At 50.0% G+C, this 20,506-nt stretch overlaps 2 protein-coding genes across 3 annotated transcripts in view; one reads left to right on the forward strand and one right to left on the reverse strand.

Moving 5' to 3' along the window:
- The first annotated feature begins 15 nt into the window (after nt 1–15).
- Nucleotides 16–7,011, forward strand: C1H22orf23 (chromosome 1 C22orf23 homolog). The gene is made up of 7 exons (XM_044985993.1): nt 16–160; nt 1,835–1,934; nt 3,115–3,177; nt 3,644–3,832; nt 4,367–4,501; nt 5,272–5,372; nt 5,695–7,011. Exons 3-7 carry the CDS (start codon nt 3,117–3,119, stop codon nt 5,797–5,799), a joined length of 591 nt encoding a protein of 196 aa, XP_044841928.1. The 5' UTR covers nt 16–160; nt 1,835–1,934; nt 3,115–3,116; the 3' UTR covers nt 5,800–7,011.
- A 43-nt stretch (nt 7,012–7,054) lies between these two features.
- MICALL1 (MICAL like 1) overlaps nt 7,055–20,506 on the reverse strand; it is a 28,170-nt gene continuing 14,718 nt past the window's right edge. Inside the window, exons 6-16 of one of the 2 annotated variants that reach the window (XM_044985764.1) lie at nt 18,001–18,599; nt 17,406–17,469; nt 15,034–15,410; nt 14,246–14,724; nt 12,615–12,749; nt 11,696–11,822; nt 11,151–11,241; nt 10,568–10,641; nt 10,050–10,164; nt 9,588–9,634; nt 7,055–8,925 (exon numbers count right to left, since the gene is read on the reverse strand). In XM_044985764.1, coding sequence (XP_044841699.1) covers nt 8,810–8,925; nt 9,588–9,634; nt 10,050–10,164; nt 10,568–10,641; nt 11,151–11,241; nt 11,696–11,822; nt 12,615–12,749; nt 14,246–14,724; nt 15,034–15,410; nt 17,406–17,469; nt 18,001–18,599 — 2,224 coding nt within the window. In that variant the 3' untranslated portion in view covers nt 7,055–8,809. The remainder of the gene's footprint in view (nt 8,926–9,587; nt 9,635–10,049; nt 10,165–10,567; nt 10,642–11,150; nt 11,242–11,695; nt 11,823–12,614; nt 12,750–14,245; nt 14,725–15,033; nt 15,411–17,405; nt 17,470–18,000; nt 18,600–20,506) is intronic. The other variant, XM_044985774.1, reaches the window with a different exon arrangement.

Genomic DNA, 20,506 nt, shown 5'->3' on the forward strand with positions numbered 1-20,506 from the left:
GTCGGGTGAGTGAGAGGGTCGAGCGAGGCAGAAGGAATCGCTGCGGACGCCCGAATCTCCGCGCTTCCCGGGACGCGGCCGGGCTACCCGCCAATCAGGGACCAGCACGGGTTGCCATGGAGACTGGAAGACGGCCTTGGCACTTCATTCTCCCCATCTGGTGCATCCTAGCCTCCGATGTGACGTCACCCCACAGGCTTCCCCTCCCACTGGGCGCTGGGTGACGAGGCCCCGTTGGAGGGGGCATCGCACCGCCCTGGGTGCGCCCCGTGGTGGGCGAGGGCCTGTGCCACATCGCAGCATTGCACCTTGTTGGGCATGAGTGGGGCCATTACTGTGTGCGGTGGGGGGCATGGCGGCGACCCCAGGTGCCATTGCACTGTGTGGTCATGGGCCTTGCTTTGTTGCATTATTGTGTTGCCCCACGGCATTTCTCCGGGGGGCTTGGGCATCATCCTATTGCATTATGCAATGGGTGGGTGGGGCACTGTCCTGTGACAATGCAGAGTCGGGTGAGAGGAGTATTGTGCCAAGGTGTGAGGAGTGTCCCCCCGTGGCTGTACTGTGGAGCAAGGTGTCTTCTCTATGGCATTGGATGGTGGTGTCATCTGTGGTATCACAAATGTGAACTGAACATACATCACTGCACACCATGTGGAGGGAAAAAGGTGTTTTTCCTTCAGCCAGTGGTGGGAGGGTGCGTGTGTTTGTGTGTGGCAGTGCTAAAAGTCCTTGAAGACTATAGACCAGGGGTAGTCAATAGGCAGACGGTGGGCCAAATCTGGACAGCCAGATGCTTTTGAACAGACCCCGAAATCTTTTTATTTACTTATCATTATTGTCAGTATTTTTTATTATTTCCCCTGGAACCTGGACCTTGGTTATACCTTGACCCAGAAATCTGGACCTTGACAAAAATAATTGACTACCCCCGCTATAGATCAAACCAGCTTTAATGAAGATTATATAGGGAGACAAGGTGGGTGAGGTAATATCTTTTATTGGACCAACTTCTGTTGGTGAAAGAGACAAACTTTTGAGCTACGTAGAGCTCTTCTTCAGATTACATTAGGTATATTCAGGACAGGCAGCAAACCTGTTATCTCCTCAGGAGAGGAAGTGCCATGGATGCCATGTTCTGAGATCAAGCATGTAAATGTGTTGAGTCCATGCATCCATCACTGCAAAGTAAGGTGTAATTGTAGTGTGGGTAAGCTTACCAACACTAGCTTTAATTGAGCTAGCACCAGTAACCGTAGCAACGAAGACGTGGTGGCATGGGCTTCGGCACAGGCTAACAATCCCAGCACAAGCCCACAGGGGATGCTTAGTACATACTTGGATTGCTAACAATGCTGAAGTCCATGCTCTCACATTTTCACTACCATTGTTACCTGCACTCTGTAGATTAAAACGTGTGTGGGTATGTCTACTTGTGCAACAATTACAGCACCTTAATTTGTGGTGTCAAGGTATTCCAGTCTGAGCAGTGCTTAGTAGGACTGTGGTGGGTTTTAGGGGTTCACAACCTTTCTCAGCTGGAAGCAGGTTTGTGACTGCAACAGAGAGGAGAATAAAAGAGGACATGGGAGATTCCAGCCAGTCCCTCAAACACTACAGTAACTCTTCAAGGGTCAAGACTTCAGTGGATTAGCTATATTTAAGTAAGTATTACGGTTGATTTTGAGGTAGTAGAGACTGTGTAATGGAATCCTAGAATGACTGAGGGCGGTGAAGAGAGAATGTTCTTTTGAGTTGAACCATTAGAAGTTGAATATGATTTACTGACTCCTTGCCTCACTGTCATTTTCAGGGTTTCACAATGTCTTCCCAGGATGGAAGAAGAGCAGCGCCGGCTGTCCCAAAAGGAACCGGTTTCTGGCATTCTCCAGGGACAACTCATTATGGCCAAGAAACAAAAGAGCTGCTTAAAGGTAGCAGGAAGATTGAACGGAGAACAGTGAAAAGGCCATTGACCCCCTTAAACTCATATCATGCTTCTGGCTTCACTGGATCATTGTATAATAGCAGTATGGACATTTTAAAAAACCAAACCAAAACACTCACACAGTTCTCCCCATGGAGAAGACGAAAGAGAGAATGAAGCACATCTAACAGATGTTAGTCACTCGCTTAATGCACTACTGGAAGGTGCCCAGGTACCACAGTGATTAGGATGGTAAAAGAACCTACATAGAATAGAAAGAATGTTAGTAGTCCATGTTGCTTCTGATGCTTGGAATGCTCTTCCTAAATCCATTCTCTCATCCTCCTTCCTCACCTTATTCAAATAACTCCTAAAGACCCCTTCTGCAGCCCCCTCTCTCCCACATACACACTTTGAACCACTAAACTGTATATCTGACTAAAGCCATCATTGTATCACCCTAACCCATGCCATTCCTCATCCCTCCCTTTCCTGCTGTTATATTCTCACATCTCAAATCCATCATTTAGTGTATAAGCTTTTCAGGGCAGGAACCTGTCTTCTATGTATTTTCTGTAAAGTGCCTGTCTAATCCAATCTACCTGTCAGTCTCTCTAGATTTTTACACAACACCTGTTGCCAAGCACACTTCTGGGTTCTACCACATACTAAATAATAACCTCATTCTGTCTCCCTTCTCCAACCATTGCCAAAGTTGAAGACATAAAACCTCTTTGTTGTACTAATTCCACATTACTACGCCATGTGCATAATACCATCCTGATCCCCCAGTTGGTGATCAGCTAAAGGATTAGAACTAGTTCCCTTGCTACTGTTACTGCAAATGCTGTTCTCATTTGCTTTCAAATTTGGGAGAACAGTTTTACCTCCACCACAGCCCTTACGTACCATTTTTAAAGCTGGTGTTTCCTTTTGTATGGAGGAGAATGCCAATACTTTTGTAAATTAGGCCGCTTGTTTAGGTGCATAAACATGGAGTTAGTAACCCAACTTTAGGCACCCACCTTTGAAATTCTCAGCCTAAATCCCTTAGGAATCATGAATCACTTAGGTCTTTTCCTAAAGGATCTCGATTACAAATATGGAGTTTCCTCCAAAGCCCTTCCTCAGGCTGTTTCAGTTGAGTTCTCAGGCTGGGGTCTTTACAGACGTTTTTTGCCTTTCAGTGATGATGGAGGAATCCAAACTTACCAGTTTCCAGCAACGCCACCTCATGGACTGCATGAAACGTGAGTGATGCCTCAGCTTTGTCCACCCCCAACCCGCACACATGTACTCCTCCTTGTGCAGGTTGCTGCTTATTGATCTTCTGCTCCTAATCCCTGTGTACACCTTACAGCTGCTGTGGTGAAGCATTCACATGGCCTAGATACATAGATCATTCTTTTTACAGAGGCTATTTGCCTATAGACTGGAGGATTGGGAAGAAATTGGGGAGTATTTCTTTCTCCTCAGCATTTGGTCCACTGCAGCTGTTCTCATCTCTTTCATCATACAACAGTATCTCGTGAACCCTGCATCCAATCTCCATCATTTAAGGCTAAATTTGGTAGCTATTCATATTCTTTATAAGGACTGGCTGGGATTTCCCCATGTAACTGGTCGAGGGAATGAGACTTAATACTGGAACTGCATTATGTGGTCCAGGGAAATCACCAAGCCACAGACTTGTCTTGTCTTCCCTTCCTTTCCCAGGAGGTGTTTCCCTGCCCACTCACTGCAACCCAACATCCAGCAAAGAACCACAGCTTGCGCAGCCTACACCCTCTCCACCAAAGCCTTGTCTTTCAGTCACTCTATTGGCCAGACCTCATCTCCGACCTGCCGAGATCTGCCGGGCAGGCGATGCCTACACCCGAGAGAAATTCAAACCCCGGGCCACTCGTGAGTAAATTCTGCTAAGGGATCAGTTTTGCCTCCTCTCTTTCCTTCCCTCCGATTTTCCTCCAGTCTCCAGAAGACTTTTTCTTATTTGCTTTCCAACCTCCTTCTTCCTTCTCTCTAATCCACTGGCAGATGCACAAAAGCCAGAGCTGTGAGGGGACTCTTGACAGCGCCTCCCTTCATTGATGATCACATCCCAACCCTGCCTGCTGGCTGGGTGGCTCATTGACAGAACAGGATTTCACTTGACCTTATTGTGACAAGGCAATTCTCACATAATTTTATGGCTCATAGACTAGTATCAGACCACTGATGTAAATGTAGCTGGGACTTTTGCCGTCGGTACAGTATGTGTAGTGCCTGTGCTGTATATAGGATGTGAATGGGATGTACCATAATAGATATTTCCTGTGCAATTATTTATATAGAATCTCCAGCTGCGTGTGTCCAGGCACAGCTGCCAGCAGGGCCTTGGTGGGGAGACTGTATTTCTGCCTCAGTCTGACAAAGATTTGTTTTCTTTATCTTCCACAGGCGACTTAGAGAGGGAGAAGCAAAGGCTCCAAAATATCTTAGCGACTGGAAAGGACATGGTGGAACAGAAGCCACAGCAGAAGCCAGTGCAGACAGAGGAAGAAGAAATACCTGAACCTGACCGGTTTGAAGAACGTACGTATGGAAATAGGCCAAGGCACAAAGGAAGGCCTTAGATACAGGCCCCTTACAAAAGGCAGGGTGGGGGGATTCATGCATTAGTGAGCTGAGATTTGTTGTGGCAGGTGGAATGCTGGATTAGACCTTATCTAGACTAGAAAGGTTTGCTGATATAGCTATACTAGTAGTATGGTATCATAGCTATACCAGCAAACACTTCTAGTGGAGATGCAGCTCATACCAGCAGAAAACTGCTTTTGGCAGTATAGTTTATACCACTTCCCCCAAATAAAAAGCTACACTGGCAAAAACACTTTTTTGCTAGTATATCTGCACCTACAGTAGGGCTTTTGCTGATATAGCTGTGTCAGTTTGGGGTGTGATTTTTTTCACATTCTGAACCACTAAAGTTGACAAAACTTTTAATGTAGGCTGGGCCTTCGCTGGACCACTGCTCTGCTTTGGCGTGTAGAATCCTACGGGGTAAATCCCAACATCCCACTGCACTGAATAAGCTTTTACAAATACTCCCCAGCCCCAAATCAAGCTGTATTTCCTAGAGGCTGGGAAGAGAGAGAAATAAAGAGATGGCTATTTCTATCCTTAAATGCAGGAGGTGCTAAAATACTGTGGTGATGAGGGCAAAGTCAGTGTCATTCTAGATATTACCCCCCCACACACCCATATTCTAACAGGGCTGGGAAGTGGGGAGGTCAGAGTTCAGGTAATGCTGGTGTATCCCCACTTTGACTGGTTCTGTCCATGTCTCTTTCTCTTGTGCTCAGTGGTGAATGAAATTCAGGAGCGGAAGGAATTCCTGGCAGAGATGGAGGCTCTGGGCCAGAGCAAGCAGTATCGAGGGATTGTCCTCACTGAAATCTCACAGGTATCTTCGGAACCCCTTTGGCCTCTGCAGCATGTTGGATTGAGGGAACCTTGGTGTTGGAGGATCTGAGTTCTAGGGTTTCTATCCAATAACTAGATGTGGCCTAGATTTGGAAGGAGGAAAGCCCAGCATTTTCTCTCAGGAGATGAGGTAGAAAAAGAGGGATGAATTTAGGAGGTTGGGGCGGGAGAGAGGCCTCCAGCCCCTCTATCATTTCTGTATGTAATTTCACTGGGGAAGAGGATCCTTCATTCTCAAGTTTGGCAGAAAATAGGAGTTTCTGGCATTCTCACCAATTCACCTTTTGTTCTGCTCTTTACAGAAACTGCGGGAGATGGAGATCATCGATAAGAAGAGGAGTAAGGATGTGAGAGAGGCAATGGCAAAAATCCTCCCTGTGGGAAACAAATCTGATCTCAATAGCTAGACCAAGACTAGACACCACAGCAGACCATTTCCACCCCTTCTTTCCTTGCCCTTCCAATAGGGCTGGGCTTCCACCATAGAAGGGTCACAGAACTGGTCTATGCCTATTCATCTAAGGCAGATCCTCTTAGAGGAATGTCAGTAGCACCTGTTGCGTAAATCCAAGAAGGCAGTAAATATTTATGCATAATACATAACAGGAGAAAATCTTTGCAAAATCCTACCAACACTGACTAGTCTCCCTTCAGGCAGCTGTTTCACAGTTGGGTGAACTTGATGGTTGGGGGAACCAAATCAGGGAATTAGCCTGGTTCCCTCCTCTGGAGGGACTAGGAGGAGATGAAAAGACCTCAGCATGCTCCAGTTGCCTCTGAAACATAGTGACGCAAGGTCTCTTTCCACCTATGACACATGTCTTAAGGTGTCAGAACAAAGCTGACCTACACAACAGACACCCAGAAGGAAAATCTCTCTCCCTTTTCCATAATGGCCCAAACTCTGGGGATTCTGATTGTTTCTGGTGGAAGCTGAAAATTAATGGGATTGTTTACTTCCTCGTCACTGATCCATATCATCACTCATGTCAGCACAGCCCTGGAAACTGTGTCAGCTGCTGCTCCGGAGCAGGTAAGGGAGGAGCAACCACACTGCCTTACATAAATATTAGCCTTGATTTTAATGTGATTGCATCTTGGTGAGATTGTGTGTGTGTGTTTAGGATCTTGTCTCTTGCTCATGCACTAAAACATGCAGGCTTAGAAACATGGCTACGGTGGGTTGGGCCAGGGGAGGAGTTCACGGTTCGCAGTGCAGGAGAGTCTGTTCCCTGATCATTTGTTTTCTGTTCCCTGGGAGCATCTTGACAAGGATTGATATGTCCAAAGGCAGTGGGGCCAAGGTATTCATAGATTTTAAAGCCAGAAGGGATCATTACTAGTCTGACCTGCTTCATAACACAAGCTAAAGAATTTCACCCAGTTACCTCTGTATTGAACCAAGAGGCTGCTGGAATCCCCAAATCTCATCCTTTTCTTAGGTTCAGCGGCTGAACTATTTGTCAGCAGTACTCCACCAAACCTCCCCAAGCCAGGTTGGGCTCAAACCCATAATCCTGAGATTAAGAGGTGCACGTGCTACCAACTGAGCTAGCCAGGTACCTAACATGAGCCAAGCACAGATAAGGATAAGCAACACAGGGTGGCAGTAGTTTTTTTTTTTTTTAACTCCACTGGTTTTATTTTTCTGCAGATGAATGGCAATCCCAGAGTTAGTACAGTAATAGTTTACAAATCAAAATACTGGCGGGAGTAGGACTGGGGGTGTCAGACTGCAGCAATTCTAATGGCCTTTGACAGTGGCTCAGCAGCATGCTACAAGGCCAAATTGACTGCTTTGCTTTGGAGAGGGTAAATTGTGCTTTGGGATCTCCCCTGCCCAGAGATGACCATAGAAAGGTGGCCACTGCTCCTGGAGCAGCCAGTTGGGGGTTGCAAGAGTATGATGGGGCCCTCCATTCCTAGGGGCTGAGTATGCTGCCCCAACCAGTACTGGTGACCCTTGGGACCAAGATGATAAACTCAGCTCCCTCAATGGTTTTGTAAACAGGGATCCCTGTATAAAAATATACTCCAGCAAGGGTGGTTTGGATCAAACCTGTAGTATTTTTATAAAGGGAATGCAGCAGTTTGCTCTGGGCTGGTAGTTACTCTGCTAACACGGCAAGACAACAGCTGACCAACCAACACCCACAAAACTCAGTGTCTAACTCAGACCAATCAAACAGCTCAATAAATAGCTCCTCACCTTGGAGAAGGCAGAAAAAAGAAAGGAAGGAGGGAAGACTGCTCTCCCCATCCCCCAACGCACACACACAACAAATAAAACAAGGGTTTAAAAAGCTGGGTGGGGTTGAAACCATCTAGTAACGAAACTATTCAAAAAACCAAACTCAAATCCCCCCTTTTGCACTTTTAAAAATATAAATACAGACAAAGCTGGAGAAGGGCCAGCTGAGATTCCCTCCCCACTTCCCAAGCTGGCAGAGGGCAGCACGAGCAAGCAAGGCAACAGGATAACCTTGCTGGCACTGCATAAAGTCTTGCATTCTTTTCCTCCCTGCCCCCCAAAAAGCGTAAGCGTGGGTCTATTTAGCAGCTGCAGCGAGGGTTAAATGTCCTGGGTGGGGTATCTTGGACATGTCCCATTGGACTCCCCATAATCCCTTTTCCTTAGCCATTCTGCCTGGCCCTGTCATGAACCCCGCCCAGCCCTGAAGCTCGTGGGGTGCGTGTCGTCAGGGGGAGGGGAATCTCTCCACAAACAGGACAGTGGTTACTTTTTTTTTTTTTTTTAGGAACCTGAGGCATGGACATTTGTGGGGTTTCTTTCCTTTTCATTTAGTTTTTCAATGTGAATTTAGTGCCAATAAAATAATCCTGTTTATAAGCCCCCGAGTCTTTTACCAAAGTTAAGAATGGGAATTCAGACTGCAAGGGGATGAATTGGAGGTTGGGAGGGACAACTGTGTACAGTCCCCCAAGGCTGAGGGTATGAGGCACATGTGATTATCACAGTTAGAGTGAGGGACGGGGCAATTAGTGCAAGTTTCCCACAAACACCAAAATCCTTTACTTACTGCTCAGACAGTTAATAATAATAATAAACACACAACTGGGTAATATCTCCTAAAGCTATTTCCCCTCCTCCCCAAAGCTTGTGGATAGTATCTTTTCTCCTCTGATCAGGCTCTCCACAGCCTTAGGAAGGGGGAGTATTGTTGATCAGACTCGCCATGTCTCCTCTTTTTTGGGCAACTCCATGTCTGTGGCTGAAAGCTGAGTTTCCCTGGGAGAAATCAGCGTTGGCATGTGGGGGTTGACGAGAGGGGAGAGACAGCTTCTGGAGAGGAGTGGAAGGCAGAAGCCCCAGTGGCAGGTATCCAGCCAGCCACAGGGAGGGCTGATGCAATCAGACAGCAGTGCATCCATCCTTGCTTCTGGTTTTCTCCTGCTCTAGCTTTTCTCCTTGGGTGACTTGCTCTTTGATTCATGTTTATTGCCAAGCAACTTCAGCACCTTCATGGGCTTGAACTTTCCTTTCTTCTTGCCCTCAGACTCCTTGTGAAATTCTGCAGAAGCGTTGCAAGGAGAGGTTATTTTCTAAAGGACAGAGCCCAGGAGTGATGCATGCATACTGGTGCCTATACACTCAATAGACACATGCCTCCACCTGTGTGATGGATGCAGACTGGGGCTAAACTACTTGATGCATACATCTGTGTGAGCCACCAGTGCCTGAATGAAAAGACACACACATTCAGTGCAGGTCACTGAGATTAGACACAGGAGACAGAGATTTCTCAGGAGCTGTTTCCAGGCTGTGGAATGAACTCCCGCAGGAATTAAGGACCAATACAAACCTCACCACCTTCTGCTGCAAGTGCAAAGCACATTTCTTTGACTTTGCCTTCTCTAACATAAACACATAGCAAAGTGTGTGTATATTATCTAGACATTCTAACACACTTTTCCCTATGAGAACAAGAGGAGAGGAGAAAAGATGATGGGGGTTAGTCAGATTGCATAATGCATTTGTGGAAGATGCTCGGAGGTGGTGGGTGTGATATAAGAACCTACATATAATAGAATAAATCCCTAAACACATGCACATGTTCATGTGCATTTATACTAATGCCCTTTATTCTTCTGCCCTCTTCTTGGGAGCGTGAGAGAGCAGCCAGGACTCTGAAGTCCTCCAGTATTGGAATGTGGCTCTCATTCACTTTCTTACCTTTCTTTTTAATCATGGCTTCCAACAATTTATCCTCCTCTTCCTCTCTGAAAGAAACAGTGGGAAACTGTTGAGAGATTCTACTCTCAGGACAACAGCCAAAACATGGTTGGAAGAGAAGAGCTCACCACGGCTCATGACTGGTATGGTCACTGGTATCCCATAATCCCTTGCTACAGTTATGACATATTCCCCATATACACAGACCAGGACAGACATCATCCAGAGATACATACATACACATACACACACACACACACGTCATTAGCATTGATTGACAGGAACAAGGATTGGGGGACCCTCGGGAAGGTCTGTCAATAACAGTGGCATCGTGGTGTTGCACTTCACAGTACAAGTTCACCCCATACTGGTGGTCTGCACCACCTTCTCCACTGTGTCACTCAGACAGGGCTGTAAAGGCAGCTGGGTTTCAGACAGATCTCCCCCTTTCTGCCGTGTTACCTTTGCCGGTCCTCATCCAGGCAGTTGACAATGGCATTACGTTGTTCAATAATGGTGACCAGCTCCTGCATCAGCACCGTCTCCCTCTCTCGGTCGTCATCCGTCCAGTCCTTAGCTAGCCACCCCAGAAAAGACAGGGAGTTAAATGACTAAGTTTCCCTTGCGCAAGGAGTTCAGGGGTCCGGAGTGCCATACAAGAGACCTGGGTTTGATTCCTGTCCTGAGCCTAGCAGATGACTCTGTGGATCTCCACACTAGGTTAGAATGATGGCCTCTCAATGTGGGGACTGGGAATACAGTCTAGACAGCATGCTCAGGAATTGCTGCTGGGGAGGGACTGTCTCATGTTACTCAACAGCCACCCTGCAGCCAGTTAAGGAGGAGTATTAATATCCATCAAAGGCAAGTCCCATTTGGTCCCTTTTACCCTGGGACTAGCCATGACTGAAGGTATAATGGACATTGGGGGGACAGAGAACCTGCTCAGGGTGGCATTTCACCAGTACTAAGAGATTTACCTGGCTTATTGAGAAGGCACCGCAGTTCGTACTCTACATCAGCCTGACGCTGCTCCAAGTTCTGCTGCTTAAAACTGCAAAGAAAGAGAAACACCATCAAAAACCCATTGCAAGGCTCAGAGAGATCCCTCCGGAAAGCAGATGTCCTCTCTGGGAAGCCATCTCCATGGGGTCAGGTTTGAAAGTAACAACTGTGACCTTAGCCTTACCTACCAGGAGACTTGTAGTGAAAGGGCAGGAGCCTTGGCTGTACTCCTAGCGATGCTAGCCCCAGCCTCATCCAGTAAAGACTGATATAGGAGTTGTGGCTACAGGGTGCTCACAGCCTCTTACAGAAGGAAGTGCCATGGGGAACACTGCAGGAGTGCTGGCTATGGGGAAGCCCACAGCTCTTGTAGCTCCAGTCTCTGAGTAGTTCCAAGTACACTTGGACAAAGAGTCAATGTCTTCATAGATCGCTAGCCCCACCCCTTGACTAGGAAGCCTACCAGGGCCTTCTGGTAAAGCGTCTCAGGTGGGAATAGGGAGGCTCTTCCGTCCTCCCCAGCTTTGGAGGCAGCGTCAGTGCGTTCCCCCTACTCACATGTAGATGAGCTCAGACTCACGGCGCACCAGCATGTGCTTCTCATGGATGAGCTTGAACCAGTCCACCAGCAGGCTGTCCTCAGGGCTGTCTACCAGTCAAACAAGGCAGAGAGAGAATTCAGAGACACTCCTCAGGGCTTTCTGCCCACACAGCGCAGCAGGCCAAGACAGGCTCTACCATGCTGGGGAGGGAGAGATTCACTTATAATCAACCTGACCTCATCCAGCTCCTGAACACATGGGAAGTGGAGTGAATTAAACAGTTCTCAGCCTCCCATGGAGAAGTGATGGTTTTGATCCATTTTCCTCATAGCCCAAGCCAGTTGGCATAGCCCCATCCTTCCCCCACTCAACTCCCTTGATCCTTCATCACCCTAACCTTAAACAAAGAGCATATTATCACTACTTCTCCTTCCTCATTTCCCCCCATTACAGGGGTGGTACAGCCCTTACATCTTAAAATTCCCTATCCTCTATGACACATCTTCTCTTCCCCTCCTCCCGTCCCCACCCAATCCCCACGGTTGGCATAATCCACATTACCATTCTCGACACTGCGGAGTTTCTCCTCCAGTTCCACCCCTCGGTGCTCCAGCTCATCCAGCCGCTGCTCAATGGTGTCCATCTCTCCGTAAATATCCTCCACTGGGACGTACTGATCCGCCTGGACCTACCAAACCACACAAGCAGGAACACCCATTGCTATGGGCAGCCGCTTTCCCTGGACAGCCCTTGACCGATCTGCTCCAGCATCCTGCCTGGGGACCCCAATGCACTCCCTGGTGGGTAGTGGAAAGAGCAGGGGAGACTAGCACTCTTCTGTGGAGGAGGGAGAGCAATGGGAGTGACCAACTCCCTCCCACTGGACTAACACAACATCAGAAGAAATCAAACCTCTCCTGGGGGAAATCACCCTGCTCCATCACACACAGACTAATGGCACTGCTGGGGGAAGATGCACTTGCAGCACATGCAATAAAATCTCCCTCCATCGACAGCTCAAACTGGCCCCCAGTTATCTTGGGGGAGCGGTGAGGATACACTTTGCCCCCCTTGTTCAGCACACCCTTCTTGCTCAGACAACTCCCTCCTGAGGTATGGCAACTGCTGTACCATACGGTGAATCAGGACACGCCTAGGGGCAGAGACTGGGTGGGGAGAAGAGAGTGGGAGCCAAGGTAAGGCCCCGGGTGGCTGGTTCTAGGCAGTCTGGCCAACCTGCAGCTCCCAAAGGGAGCCACTAGTGATGCAAGTCAATGGACACCACTCTGAAGAGCCTTCTAGGGAGTATGCGTGCACAAGGAGGCTCTCCACCCATCCCCCAGATCCCTCAACAGCCAGCCACACATGCCTCCCACCGCTGGAAGCTAGGAAAGGAAATGGGGGTTCAGCAAGCAGAGCTGCAGTCCCAGCCGACAGTGGGGAGGTGACATTTGCCCCTATGCTCCTCTGTCCTCTTTACCTTGCGTTTGATCAGCGGGAAGCCATGTCCCGGTGCAGGAGGGCGTGCTGGCTTGGATCCTTTGGGGAGTTTCTGGGCTGAGGGGGAGGTGACAGGTGACGACTTCCGGTTGAAGGGATTCTCTTTGCATGAAGACTGGGGAAAACAACCAAGGAGATGATTTGGTGCCCAGGAGAGAGCAATAAAGCAGATCCCAGGCAGGGTGTGAACATTGAGCAAACACCCTCTCATAGGAACTGCCATACTGGAGCAGAGTAACAGTCCACCTAAGCCACTATCCCCGCTTCTGCCATGGTGGAGTAGACAGCTGGTCCACCAGCCCTTGTCTACAGGAGCAAACTCTGCAGGTGTAATTCCCCACCAGTGTAACTCCAGAGCATGGTTTGATACCAGAGTGCTAAAAGAACCCAAGTCCTGTCTACACCATAGTTTCTACTATTGCTTCCACTGCTGGAGTTGCATTGGTGGGAAACGGTAGCTACAAAATTCATAAGTGTAGACTGCCCTTTGGATACTCTGGTATCCTGTCTATGACAGCAGACAGCCTTGGATGCTTCCAAGGGAGGTATAAACCCCCAGAATGCACCTCACTTAACTACGGGAGGTGCGTCTTCCTGACTCTAGCCAGTGATTAGCATGTCCCCTGAGGCATAAGGATTTATAGCCCTGGTTATTTTATCCTAGCCAGTGTCACTGCAGATACTATTCTTATCTGTATCAATATTTAATCCTTTTTTTGATCACACTAAGTTATTTGCCTCAGTAATGTCCTGTGGCAGTGAGTTCCACAGCTTAATCATAAACAGCATGGAAAGCTATTTTGCTCTGAGCAGCATTTTCATTTGTTTTGATTTGTACCCTGAGGCAGGGTGAATAAGAGCATGATTACCATTTAACTAGCGCTTACCCCACCAGACAGTGAGAATCTTAGCTCTGGCTCTGCCTGACCAGCTCTTGGTGGTCACATTTTGTGCCAACAATCAGGGCCAGCTCCAGGCACCTGTGAAGGAAACAGGTGCTTGGGGCGGCCAATGGAGAGGGGCGGTGGCGGGTCTTTGGCGGCAATTCAGCGGCTGGTCCCTCAGTCCCTCTCTTCCTCTTTGAGCTGCCACTGAAGTGCCGCCGAAGAGGAAGAGAGAGAGCGAAGGACCCACCGCCGAATTGCTGCAGAAGAATGAAGCAGCGCGACTGAGCTGCTGCTGAAGTGCCACCGATCGGCTTTATCTCCCTCTCCCCCCCCCCCCCCGCTTTGCCGCTTGGGGCGGCCCTGCCAACAATGTTGCACAAATGGGTCCAGAGCAGAATGCTACTACTGAAAGCCACAGTACACAGTCTCACCACTTGGTGGCACCGGAGCTGCTTTGAGGTGAAGACATCACCATATGATAGCAGAGTGTTGGAGACTGGTAGCCTGACCCTCAGCTCCAGTGTGGAGATGTCTCCAGGTGGAGAGGTGGAAAAACAGCGAGCAGCTTAAGGCCAGAGGCCTATTGGTAGGGGTGGGTTTCCCCTCCCAAAGGGCACTGAAGGGCATCTCCTCTGGGCCTCTTTCGAGGACAAGATGATTGTTGTGATGAGGGTCGGGGAGGGGTGGGAGAAAAGGAGGGGTTAGGAGAAATGCACCAGCCTACCTTCAGCTGAGGCTTGGGCGATGGGGAATTCTTGGGGCCTCCTTCACCCATGTCTGAGGCCAACACGATGAGTGTGGGACTAGCACTAGCAGGAGGCTTGGGGGGCAGTTGGCTGGGGCTGGTCTTTAAATTGCTGGCAGAAAAGCTCTTGCTGGTCTGTTGAGCTCCCCCCTGTGCCTCCCCACTGGAGCTGGCCAGCTCACTGGAGGAAGAGAAGGAGGAGTTGGCGGACAGGCTGGCTGGGGCTGCGGGGCTCTCACTGGAGGAGGCACTGGTGAGCGGAGTGTCTGCACAGGAGATCTTGGAAGCAGCCGGCACATGGACCGTGGGTTCGGAGGAGCTCTTGGGCACTGACGCCTCATCCGGGTCACCAGCGGCCTTGGCTGAACACTCGGAGTTGATGCTCTCAAGGCTGAGGGCAGGTGATGGGGTGGAGGAGGATGGCTCTGAGTGCGAGAGCCTGGAGATGGGGTGGTGAACTACAAAGGAAAGAGAGAGGTCAGAGGGGAACGGGAAGTAACAAATACCCCCCCACACACACACATGTACCAGCCACAGATGGAGACTGCCGGAGGCACCTTCAGGAGCAAGATCTCTTGGACGCCCACCCTGTGAGGCTGGGTGGGAAGCAGGATTAGGTAGCACAGAGCCCAGCCCAGCTGGCGTAGACATTAGGACTTGCTCTGCCTGCTGGAGAGGTGAAAGTGTCGGGGCTGCCTATCCCTGGTGTCCAGAGCGGGAGTTCTGTGTAGGATGGGTGTGCACAGAAGGGTGTGGGAGGGACTCACCTAGGGGGGAGGCGCTGGGTGCTCGTGGAGCCGGACGTTTCTTTGTCTTGGGGCTGCTGGTGGGGGTGATGCGGTACCAGGGATGAGTGGGTTTTGTCATGCTCTCACTCTGGTCCTGCTTTGGCGTGCTCTTTGGTGTTGCACCTTCCTCCTCCTCCTCGTCCTCCTCCTCCTCAAAGGGGTTGTAGGCTTTGGGATCCCTGCTGACGGAACTGCTCTCCCTTTCCCTCCCTTTCCCCTGCTCCTCCTCTTCCTCTGAAGCCCTCGTGGGAATCTCCTGGCCACTGCCTGGCGGGGGAGGAGCCGGCTTCCTCTTGGGCTCTGGCTGGACCAACGCAATCCACGGAGGGTCCTTTGGTCTCACAGCAGCTCCCGCTCTAGTTGAAGAGAAGAGCGGTGTCAGGGAGGGAGAGGGGATGAGGAGGATGCATGGAAGAGAGAATTCATGACAAACCAGGTAGAACATTGCCCATAAGGGGGAAAACGTCAGGCTAGGGCTGCCCCTGCCTTCTCTCTGCAGAGCATTCACCCCCAGGGACAGGTTGAGGGTAGGACTGGGCATGTGGGTTCACAGGCTGGGGGAGCACAAACCTTCCAGCCTCACTAATGAGGCTGGGAACCAGAGCTCTGTATCCTCACTTCACTGTCTGGCAAACAATATTAATTGGCCATTCCTAGGAAATGTGGCCTCTCTCCCATCCCCCATGTCGCACCACAGCAAGAAAGATTAAACTATCTGCCACGCTTAGTGGACATGCTGCTAATGGCTGGGGACTGAGGAGATCATAAGCAAATGGCTCCAGCCAGCTGGGCTGTTTATTGGGATCTTCGAGCACCCTGGCTGAGCTGGAGAACTGCCCCTCCCCCAGCACAAGTCACTTCTCTTTACACAATGAGTTGGGGAGGGGAATGCAGTGGGAGCAGTTCACTGGATCAGTTTTCACCCAATAATCAATGCAAGAAAATGTCTCAGGTGCCCAATTGCCCCATTGCTCACTGAGGCAGGTAAGGCGCCTTTACTCGTTACGTGCCTCAGTTTCTCTCTCTCCCTGAATGGGGACAATGATACAGACCAGCCTTTGCAAAGCGCTTGGAGATCTTTGGACGAAAAGCATTGTATAGGTGCAAAGTATCACCATTACAGCCAAACACACACAACAGAAACCCCCACCCAGGAATGTGGAACATTCCCCCAGGCAGCCAAGCATTTCCTCTTCCCCAGCTGTTCGGTGTTGCCAATTCAGGGTGGCTTGGAATCCTGAATACATCAATCAAATTTTAAAAATGTTATTAAGACGATGTTTAAAAAAGTGAACGGTACAGAGTTTAAGTGTAGAAGTTTCTGGTTATCAGGGAATAACATACAGATTATCAAGGGGTGCGAAGTTTGGTTTAAGATCGGATGGTGTAAGGAATACATAATCTGCAATACCCCCGGTTGGGGGTAACAGGTTAACGGGTCAAAGTATAGACATTGAGATATGAGTACAAAATGCGTTCTTTGCCTTTCCACAGCCCCTTTCACGTGAAGATCTCCAAGCACTTTACAAGGCTTCCTGAATGGCAGACACTGCATTATCCCCCCTCAGGTACAGATGAGGAAAGGCTGGCACAAGGAGAGAAGGGACTTGCTCTAGGCCAGTGGTTTCCAAACAGTGGATTGCAGGAAGGTTCAACGTGGGTTGTGGGCCCAGTGCAGAGGGGAGGCCCCAAGAGGGAGTCTGGAGGGCAAAGCCGCCCTGCATTCATCCCACAGCAGCAGCTTCAGTCCTACCGGGCTGGGGCCAGCTCCCCACTCCAGCCGTTGCAACCCGCATGGGGTCTCAGCACCACTCAGGTTTGGCCCACTCAGGACAGGGTGGAGTGCAACCCCGAGCCCCAAATTGCAATGTCTGGGGTTGGGAACTGGGTCCAGCCCCACCGGACAGGAGCCACCACGGGAGAATGAGTGAGGGATGGGATATTCTCCAGCCAAGGCCTCCCCTCGCCACCAGGCTGGGATTAGGGTCATGGTGCCAGGGCTGATGGAGCTGCTGAGGGTAGGTGGTGCCCCCCCTCAGTGGGGCGAGGAGGAGGCAAAGGACACTGGTCTATGATTTTGGCCCTCCCTGCAATGGGTGGGTTGCAAAAAAGACCAAATGGAATTGGTGGGTGGGCTCAGTAAAATGTCTGGGCAGCACTGCTCTAGCCCCGCATTGTGTCCCAGCCTGGAACAGAACTGGGGGCCCCCCAGGCCTTAGCCACAAGGCCCTCCCTCCCCACTGCCAGCTGATCAGCCAGGGAGGGGTGGGGCTGGAAGGAGAGTTCATGAGTTAACCACACGCACAATCCCTCCTGATCTATATGGTTTTGGGGCAAGCCAAAGGACCTACCGATCTGAGGAGGTGGGTCTCCCTCTTGGTTTGGGGACTGGGGGGCCGGGTTCAGGTACCCTACCTAGACAGGCAATGGGAAAGACAGTAAGAAAAGCAAAAGGCCATTAGGAAGCAGATGAAAAGCTCGATGGATTTCCTATTGTCTTCTGGCTGCTCGCTGCAGATCCCACAGCATTTTCCCCCTTGGCGTAGGGGTGTCAGCCCCAGAACCCAGGCCAGACTCCAGCCTGGGTAATCTTGTTAACCAAAACTCACCCCCCTGCAGCTGCCCTCACTCCCACCTCCTGGAAGCTGTGGAGTAGCGCTGGGGACAATGTTGCGCGCCATCGAGACACTCTGTCAGGCCCAAATACAGCGTGGCACTAGGGCACCAGACCCATCCACGCTACTGTGCCCCTTCTGGGGACAGCTGGCAGACTGAGGCTCAGCGATCAAGACCAAGGTTCAATCAGAGATCTGGGGGTGTCAGTCTGAGAGGGGCGGGGGAAGGGCATCTCTGAGCCTCATCAGGGACAGAGGCTTTGCTGAGCATAAGCTGCACTGCAATGGGGAAATGGGGACCATCCCACACGCCATCCTTGCACCTTCTTACCATTCACCAGGCCAGGCCCTGGCTCAGAGGCCTCACTCTGCACGTTGGATCTAGGCCGAGGGACGGGGTGAGAGCTTGGTGGTGACGGGGCTGCTACGTCTGCGCCCCTCCTCGGGGCGGGGGTGGGACGGGTGTCCTTGAGCCGTCCGTCCAGTGGGCTGGCTTTGTCCTGGCTGGGCACTGGCGGTTTGCTGGGGAGAGGAGGCCTGGGTGGAGTTTGGGAGCAGGGCTCAGAGCTGGGCGTTTCATTCTCTGCACAGACAGGGGACGCTGCCATCTCCACTCCAGCGGGTGCGCGACCCTTCTCTGCTGCACCTGCCTCCTTCTCTCCTGGTGGGTGGCTCTCTGACGCAATCGCCAGGGATGTCTGCACACCGTCCTCTTTCCCCTCCTCCTCCTCTGAGGGGGGGACATCCTCACCCACAGTGGCTGCCCCAGCCTCAGTCCTCTTGCCTGGGTGCTCCAAGTCAGGGCTGGGCCTGCACTCCGTCCTCCCACTCAGGCCCAGCTTGCCCCGGTGCTGGGTGCACACAAAAGTGCCCGACTCCGGCCCAGGCTTGTAGGCTCCAGGGAGTAGTGTGCTGGAACATTCCTTACACCTGCCAGCGAGAGACACAAACCATCCTGAGAAGGTGGGGAAAGGGCCTTCTACAGCAGGGGAGATTTAAAAGGCTGAGGGAGGAAGGATGGCCATATGGTTAGTGCACTAGACTGGGACTTGGGACACTGGGGTTCTGTTCCCAACTCTGCCATAGACTCCTTGGGCAAGTCACTTAATCTCTCTTTGCCTCTGTCCCTTGTCTATAAAATGGGAATAATAATCGGGCCTTTCTTTCACCCTTTGCCATATCTAGTTAGACTATAAGCTCTTCAGGGCAGGGCCTGTCTCATTACGTGTTTGAACAGGGTCCTCTCGGCACTACTGTAATACAAATCAGTAATAAGGAAGTTATACCAGCCTGAGCAGGGCTGTCCTTACTATGTACAGTGAGAGCCACACAGAGAAGCCCACTCAAGCACTCAATCCCACAAGAGCCGAGCTGGTGGATTCCTGTTTGTTTCAATGCAGCTGGTGGCTGCAAGATTAATTAGGTGCCAGGGCACTCAGGACTCTTGTAGTGGCATCTGGTTTATCACTGTTTATGCTGAAATCTAGAGAAATAAGCCCAAATTGAGGTGGGGTTTGCAATGAAATGGGGCTAATTTAGCTACAACGAGCCAGGAAAAAGATCTTGGAGTCATCGTGGATAGTTCTCTGAAGATGTCCACACAGTGTGCAGAGGCGGTCAAAAAAGCAAACAGGATGTTAAGAATCATTAAAAAGGGGATAGAGAATAAGACTGAGAATATATTATTGCCCTTATATAAATCCATGGTACGCCCACATCTCGAATACTGCATACAGATGTGGTCTCCTCACCTCAAAAAAGATATTCTAGCACTAGAAAAGGTTCAGAAAAGGGCAACTAAAATGATTAGGGGTTTGGAGAGGGTCCCATACGAGGAAAGATTAAAGAGGCTAGGACTCTTCAGCTTGGAAAAGAGAAGACTAAGGGGGGACATGATAGAGGTATATAAAATCATGAGTGATGTGGAGAAAGTGGATAAGGAAAAGTTATTTACTTATTCCCATAATACAAGAACTAGGGGTCACCAAATGAAATTAATAGGCAGCAGGTTTAAAACAAATAAAAGGAAGTTCTTCTTCACGCAGCGCACAGTCAACTTGTGGAACTCCTTACCTGAGGAGGTTGTGAAGGCTAGGACTATAACAATGTTTAAAAGGGAACTGGATAAATTCATGGTGGTTAAGTCCATAAATGGCTATTAGCCATGATGGGTAAAGAATGGTGTCCCTAGCCTCTGTTCGTCAGAGGATGGAGATGGATGGCAGGAGAGAGATCACTTGATCATTGCCTGTTAGGTTCACTTCCCCTGGGGCACCTGGCATTGGCCACTGTCGGTAGACAGATACTGGGCTAGATGGACCTTTGGTCTGACCCGGTATGGCCGTTCTTATGTTCTTATAAAAGGCAGCAAGTTTGAACATGGAGAAAAGAGGCTATTTTTACCTCAATTAACCCATGGAACTCACTGCTGCAGGATATTACTGAGGCGAATCACTCAAAACAGTCAATAAAGAATGAGAAGTTGCTAAAGGGAACATTTGGAGATACAACATGTAGGGTAAAGTTACTAAGGTCTCAATCCTCAGTCTTCAGGGTATAAAACAGCAACAGGTAGAAATCCGCTTCCTACCATTGTACAGTATTGCCCAGGGACATGTATTAGAGTTTGTTTTGCCTTCCTCTAAAAGCTCCTGTCATTAGTCACGGTTGCAGACAGACTCCTGGACTGCCTCATTGGTCTGTTCCAACACCTCAGTGTCTGTGTTCTGACACACTCAAACAGACAGACAACATTAATCTGGTGGTGACACTTGGCTGTGGCTACAGGTCAACTCAGGCAGGGAGGGGTTAATTTGGGGCTGGGGCTAGTTTACCTG

The sequence above is a fragment of the Mauremys mutica genome, chromosome 1 (assembly GCF_020497125.1).
Source record: "Mauremys mutica isolate MM-2020 ecotype Southern chromosome 1, ASM2049712v1, whole genome shotgun sequence".
Lineage (NCBI taxonomy): Eukaryota > Metazoa > Chordata > Testudines > Geoemydidae > Mauremys > Mauremys mutica.

Coding starts and splice junctions, on each gene's coding strand:
- C1H22orf23 (XM_044985993.1), top strand. CDS start 3,117: ATGATGGAGGAATCCAAACTTACCAGTTTCCAGCAACGCCACCTCATG. Junction 3,833..4,366: donor ATTCAAACCCCGGGCCACTC/GTGAGTAAATTC, acceptor TATCTTCCACAG/GCGACTTAGAGAGGGAGAAG. Junction 5,373..5,694: donor TCCTCACTGAAATCTCACAG/GTATCTTCGGAA, acceptor TGCTCTTTACAG/AAACTGCGGGAGATGGAGAT.